This window comes from Heteronotia binoei, chromosome 7 (genome assembly GCF_032191835.1).
Source record: "Heteronotia binoei isolate CCM8104 ecotype False Entrance Well chromosome 7, APGP_CSIRO_Hbin_v1, whole genome shotgun sequence".
NCBI classification, from domain to species: domain Eukaryota; kingdom Metazoa; phylum Chordata; class Lepidosauria; order Squamata; family Gekkonidae; genus Heteronotia; species Heteronotia binoei.
In genome coordinates this window covers 36,377,398-36,383,397 of record NC_083229.1, presented here as the reverse complement: position 1 = coordinate 36,383,397, position 6,000 = coordinate 36,377,398, and the positions used below count along the sequence as shown (strand labels likewise).

General features: G+C 46.8%; 1 protein-coding gene across 45 annotated transcripts in view; it reads left to right on the top strand.

The window, feature by feature from the left end:
• The first annotated feature begins 949 nt into the window (after nt 1-949).
• RIMS2 (regulating synaptic membrane exocytosis 2) overlaps nt 950-6,000 on the top strand; it is a 679,145-nt gene continuing 674,094 nt past the window's right edge. For 13 of the 45 annotated variants that reach the window (XM_060243370.1, XM_060243359.1, XM_060243368.1 and 10 more), the window contains exon 1: nt 953-1,185. In XM_060243370.1, the coding sequence (XP_060099353.1) occupies nt 1,016-1,185 (170 nt within the window). In that variant the 5' untranslated portion in view covers nt 953-1,015. Of the gene's footprint in view, nt 1,186-6,000 lie in introns of all 45 variants that reach the window. The other 32 variants (XM_060243371.1, XM_060243394.1, XM_060243387.1 and 29 more) reach the window with 7 other exon arrangements.

Here is a 6,000-nt window from a genome sequence, read left to right as displayed (position 1 = left end):
TTACAGCCGTATCTATTTTACGTTTTTTTCCTTTTTTGGGGAAATTCCGCGATGCGATGGGTTAGGCGGCTCGCCGAGAGCAGCGGGGCTGAGAGAAGAGCAGCCGAGCGAGGCGGCCACGAGAGGCGGCGACGGCGGCGAGGCCTTGCTGGAGGAGCGCGGGTGGCAGAAGCGGCAGCCGCTGGCAGCGGTAGTTGTGGAAGAGGAGGAGGACGCCGCCGCCGGAGGGAGCCGCTCCTCGCCACGGTCCCTTCCATGGACAGCGGGTTGGAATTATGAGCCGGCTGAGCTGCTGGCGCCCGGGACTCGCCCTCGCCCTCAGGGGTTTTCTCCCGCCCTGCGCTTCAGGGGGCCAGCGGGGCTTCTTTCTCCTCACCGCTGTTGTTATTATTATTATCACTCTTGCACACGCCGCCGCGGTGCTTCTCCCCCTCGGCCTGCGCCCCGACCTAGTCCCGGCCCTTCCGCCTCCCCGGGACTCCCCTGGCCCTGGTGTCAGGCGGCACCCGCCTCTCTCCCCCAAACCAGGGGGCGCCTGCGGCTGGTGTAAACCGCCTCGCCCCCTCCTCCTCAGCCCTTCAGGCTCTTCCGTGCTGCCCCTGGCCTCTCTCCCCCTCCCCCCCTCCCCATTTTAGTGCGTGTTTTCGCTCCTCGGCTCCTTCCTCAAACCCTGAGCACCGTCTGGCTCCATCCCTCCACCCTCCCCTCCCCTCCCCAGCAAGCAAGCAGGTGACGGCGGGGGGCCTGTGAGTCGAGGGAGGGGGGACCCCTCGTTGCTCCCCTCGCTTCGCCCACCCAAGGACTCTCCCCTCCCCTCCCCAAACCAAGGCATTCATGGGGATGCCGACGGATTTAAAGCACGAAGGGTATTGATTTGTATGTCTTGCTCCCGGCGGCGGCGGCTGCTGCTGTCGCCGCTGCTGCCTGCGCTCCTCCTGCCGTCGCCGCCAGCGCCTGAGTTAGCCCAGTGTTCCCCCGGATCAGAGTGTTGCTGAAGCTCCAGCCACCACCAAACATGTCGGCTCCTGCTGGGCCCCGGGGCGGCCCTGCTCCTCCTCCCCAGCCTCCTCCACCTCAGGCCGAGATGCCCGACCTCAGCCACCTCACGGAGGAAGAGAGGAAAATCATCCAGGCCGTCATGGATCGCCAGAAGAAGGAAGAGGAGAAGGAGCAATCCGTGCTCAAGTAAGGGCGACTTCCCTCCCTCCCTCCCTGCTCTGGGAAGCTGCGACCCCCCCCCCTGCTTTCCACCCACCTCCCCCGGGGTGGGGAGGGGAGGACGTTGCCTGTGTAATGGGGGCTGCTTTGACCGTGTGATGATGCGCCTTGAGTGGGGTAGTGGCGGCCGGTGCGTGCATCGTGCCTCTGTCCATGCTCGCTGGAGGTGGGGTGGGGAAGGGCGGAAAAAAAAAGCGCTGGCGGCTCCCTCCCCCCCTCCCTAGTTTTCGAGCTCCTTATTCGTCGCTGAGGCATGGACTGGGGCCAGGCACTCAATATGGCCGCACAGGTGCTGTTGTAACCCGGTGCGTTGCGAAGCTTGTGGTCCACAGGAGGCGGCGGCCGGAGAAAGGGGGGGGTGTCTCTCTCTCGCAGGAGCTAGACTCTCACCGCCTTTCCCCGACGCCGCCCCAGTCTCTGCCTCCCCCTCGGCTTCCTGTCTGGGTTGCCTCTTGCTGCGCTCCGTCGCCCCTCCCGGGCAGAGCAGACTTGTATCGCCAAGGCCCGAGCTCCTTACTGTCGGGCTCCGGTTGGGTTTGGGAGCGCCGCCATCTTCCTCCCGACAACGTGTAGCCTTCCCCACCCTCCCCTTCTCACTGCCCGTTTGGCGGACTGGCCAAGAGCGCTCGTCCCTGCACCTGTGGGAGCCTCGACTCACTGGCGAGCAGTGGAGGGCGCAGGCCTTCGAGGCGCTGAGAAGAGGCGCCACAGAAACCCAGCAGCCGAGTAGCTTAGGAACTTCAGCACCAGGGAGCTGTCCAGGCAGCTCTAGAGAAATCGTTTTGTGCTCCTCACACTTCCTCTTTCACCCTGAGCTCTGTTGCTCCTCTTTCTCTTGCAAATAGGTTCAGTTCTTACCTCTTTGCCCCTGGTTATTAGGAGGGTCCCTGGTTTTTGTGATTTTTTTATTTATTGTGTCTGGTTTTGTGGATTGTGAGATTTCCAGGGTGGCTAAACTTCTGTGATCTGCACAATATGTTTCAGTATTCCCCGCCCCCCCCCCCCCCAATCCTTGAACCACCACTTGCTTATTAACAACCAACAAGTTCTATTTGTGAACATACAATTTGATTTTTCTCTGTTTTTTTTGAACACCCTGGAATCAGACATCAATATGTGGCTTTTTCTTATGTAATGGCCACACTGACCTCTAAACTATACTTTGTTGTTCTATGTAAAAACATATTACAGTACTGCTGTCTGTTAATTTTGAAAAACAGTCAGTAGACATGGTGTAGCAGTTTTCAACGTCAAAATATATGCTTGTAAGTTTAAATGTTGCTAAAAATACCCAGGCAAATTATTAGGCAATCACAGTGATGTTAACCCATTGTCTTGTTGAACTGCTGATTCAAAATCTGCAGCTGAAAGCTTCATTTTGGTTTCTGGACTCAGCTGAAAATTTTTGTTGAAATCGGTGTATCATTAGCAACATGATAGTGAACAAATGAATTACTGTTTTCAGGTAATTTTTAACACCCAATCAAGGGGAATAAGGTTCTTCACTGTTCTTAGGTTGAACAAAAACTATGAAATGTGATAGTGCATTGAAGAAAGCCAATATAATTATATTAGGAAAAATGGGGTTACCATTTGCAACTCTAATTCCAACTAATAATTTAAAGTAATTTACTCCAGTTGTAGAGATTTATATTCCATTTATTCAGTTTTGTTTTAAGCAAGCAAACAGTGACATTTTCAGTAATTGAAAATAAGTATTAATACTTAAAACACTTGTAGTTACTAGATGTACTGTGGTACATAGTCTTTGATTAAGACATGGTTTTGATTTTCATATGCTGAGAATTAAGTTTTGATTATGTTCTTTGTTTTTAACTCTTGAGTATGGGATATAGGCACAAATGTATTCCCCTGTATTTTAAAAGTAGGGTTATTTATGGCTGAGAGATCTAATACATAATTTCTAATACATGGATTGATGCAGGTGTTTTCACTAGTTGTTTATTAAAGGGTGACTCAAGCAGATATAAATTAAAGATTATGGTGGGGGAGGTTAGAGTATTGGACCTGTATGTGGGAGATCTGTGTTCAAATTCTCACTCTACCATAAAACTTGGGTCTCACTAATTCAAAGTAACCTGGTTTATAGAATTGTGAGCATAAAAATGGGGAAGAAAAACCCATGGAAATCACCCTGAGCTCCTTAGAGGAAGGGTAGGATAAAAATATAGTAATCAATAACTGAAAAAAGCCTTGGATTGGATCAACAGTTAGAGCACAAGCAAATCTGCAAAAGAAGAAATGCATCTAATTGCAAATGATGATATTTCACTAGCACAATTCAGATGAAACTCATATGCTAGTCACATGGATTTCATATTGATATTAACCCAGGACAGCTGAATTTGAGAACAGGGAAGAACATCCCTCCTAAAATTGGACTCTAATACACTATACATGGATTGATGGCTATTTATAAGAATTTTATAATAGGTATGGGATCAGGAAGACAGCTTGTCAATGTGTGTTTTCTTGTGAGATCTTAACAAAAGATCTTGGGCTGCCATCTGGATATTGACAATATGTATAGATGAAACACTATGCAGAATGGCATGTGTTGGTGTAGTTGGAACTACAGGTACCAGACAAGTTAGGAGACCAGTCATGCTGTATCCATGTTCATGCCTTGCAATGTCATTCTAGCTAGCACCTTACTGTAAAACATCGTTGTATGGTTCTGCTTTTAAGTGATTCCATGGTGGCTCAAGGACTAAAGGTATATATTAGCTGTGTTGTTTTTAGTCTCAGCCTTATTTTGCTTTTACTCATCTCTCCTGTTTCTGTGTGTGATAATAGTTTTGGAGAATGCCAACATACTCCTTCTGGTGGCAGAGTAATGCTGTGCTAGTGCAATATGCTGGATATTCAAGTGATACTTATTCTGTGACGCTCATTGTGACCTTGTTCAGACAAAGGGATAATTTTTGCCATGAAGACCCTATTTTCCTGTTATGATACATAATTATGGATGATATGGCTGGATTCCGTGGTTCAATTTCTGCCGATGGTAGAGTCTTTTTCCAGCAAAAGAAATGTTCTCCCGTGCAAGTAACTTTGCTTCAGCAAGTGCATTCTATTAGAAGAAGGCTTTTTATGTTGGCAGAAGACCCCTTGCATTGGAGTAAGCCTCCATTGTTGGCAAAATGGTACTTTTGTATCCAAGGTATGGTTCATATAGAGAAAGATACTTCCGCTTGGTATCTCTCAATAGTTTCTCAGATGTTCCCCCTCTAGATGAATCTTTTGCTTATTGTGAAAGTATGGGAACTTAAACCTTTCATATTTCTAGGGTTAAAATATTAATGTACTGTGTTGGTGCTTGAGAAAGGCTGTTGTAGGTCAAAGGAGATCTAGCTAATTTTGTTCTTGTTTCTTAATAGTAATCTTAGAAAGTAATCTTAGATTGATAACAGACAGGCATTTTGGGGCAGTTGGGAGGTGTCCCTAAGCCTCCACATGCTCCCCTGCAAGCCATCCCCATCCCGTCTATGGGGCAACATGGGCATATTAAGATGGCCGTTGTACACCATGCCTGTCACCATACATTTCAGTAGTCGCATGCACATGCACACAGAACAGTTTTAATTTAAAAAAGGATGCAACTTGGGGTGGCTTGGTGGTTTCACACAGCCAAGGTGCCTTGCTTACACCCTTCTACTTCCAGATGCCAAGGAGGCAACTGGTGTGTGGCTCAAAAATTTTTCCAGTCACACTGCGGAGGCTGGAGGATGGGGTGAGGATGGGACGAGGATGGGTAGCAGATGTTTGTGTGTGGAGGGATTTTTTAGGTCGCTTTCAGAGGCGTCTGTGAGTCAGCCCAAAGTGCTGGTCCGCTAGCAGCCTACGTGTTCTTTCTAGTCTAATGAAAAGTGATTTTAATGTTGTTCTTTGTAATCTAATGAGTTACCCTTTCAAAGGAAGATGTAACTTCTATGGTTTAAAGAAATATTGGAAGTACTGGTCAGTTAGCTTGTTTTTTTTAATTTCTCCTTTATTGACAAAACATTTTCTGAAATTAGAACTATTTTTTGCATATAGGATGATTTGTTCTGAAAGCTGAACTGACACTTGTAGAGTTCTTGACAAAACATATCTACTAGTTATAAGTGATGCATTATAGAATCTGTGTAAAACACATATGAATAGAAAGGAGGTGGATAGTTAACTTTCCTCTGATTTTTCGAAAGTAGGTGGATAGTTAGCTTTCCTCTGATGTTTTTTCTTCACACCGTTTCTATTTTATTTATATTGTCTAATGAGTCTGTCATTATAGTATTGGGGTGGTTACTAGAAAAGCATTCAGCAGTGTCACTAGCAGCTGTTACATCAATTTTTTCCTCTTTGTTCCTCTTCCCAGGGCATATTATGCATGGACTTATATATGTCTCTGTGTATATCCCATTCTGTCCTTTCCTCCTGCTTTGATTTGGAAGAAACAAAGAGATGTGGTGCAGAGTAGGACTCAGCAGGAGTTCATACTGATAAGGTCAGCTTCCACTCCTGCTGGGATTTGCTAGAAGATGATGACAAATGAAATGGTTGTTTTGCAGTGGCACCTGCTTTTGACAGGTTATATCTTATGAAGGCACTAGGTGAAACCATGCAATGTTCCTGAGGATTGACCTCCATAGTTATGTAGTATGTTTTGTCAAGGTAATATCATGCTATCTTTAAAAATACCCTGTGTAGTGACCATCTGAGAAGTTGATATTACTTATTAACCTTATGTGCAATGTCAGTAATTGTTACTAATTACTTGTC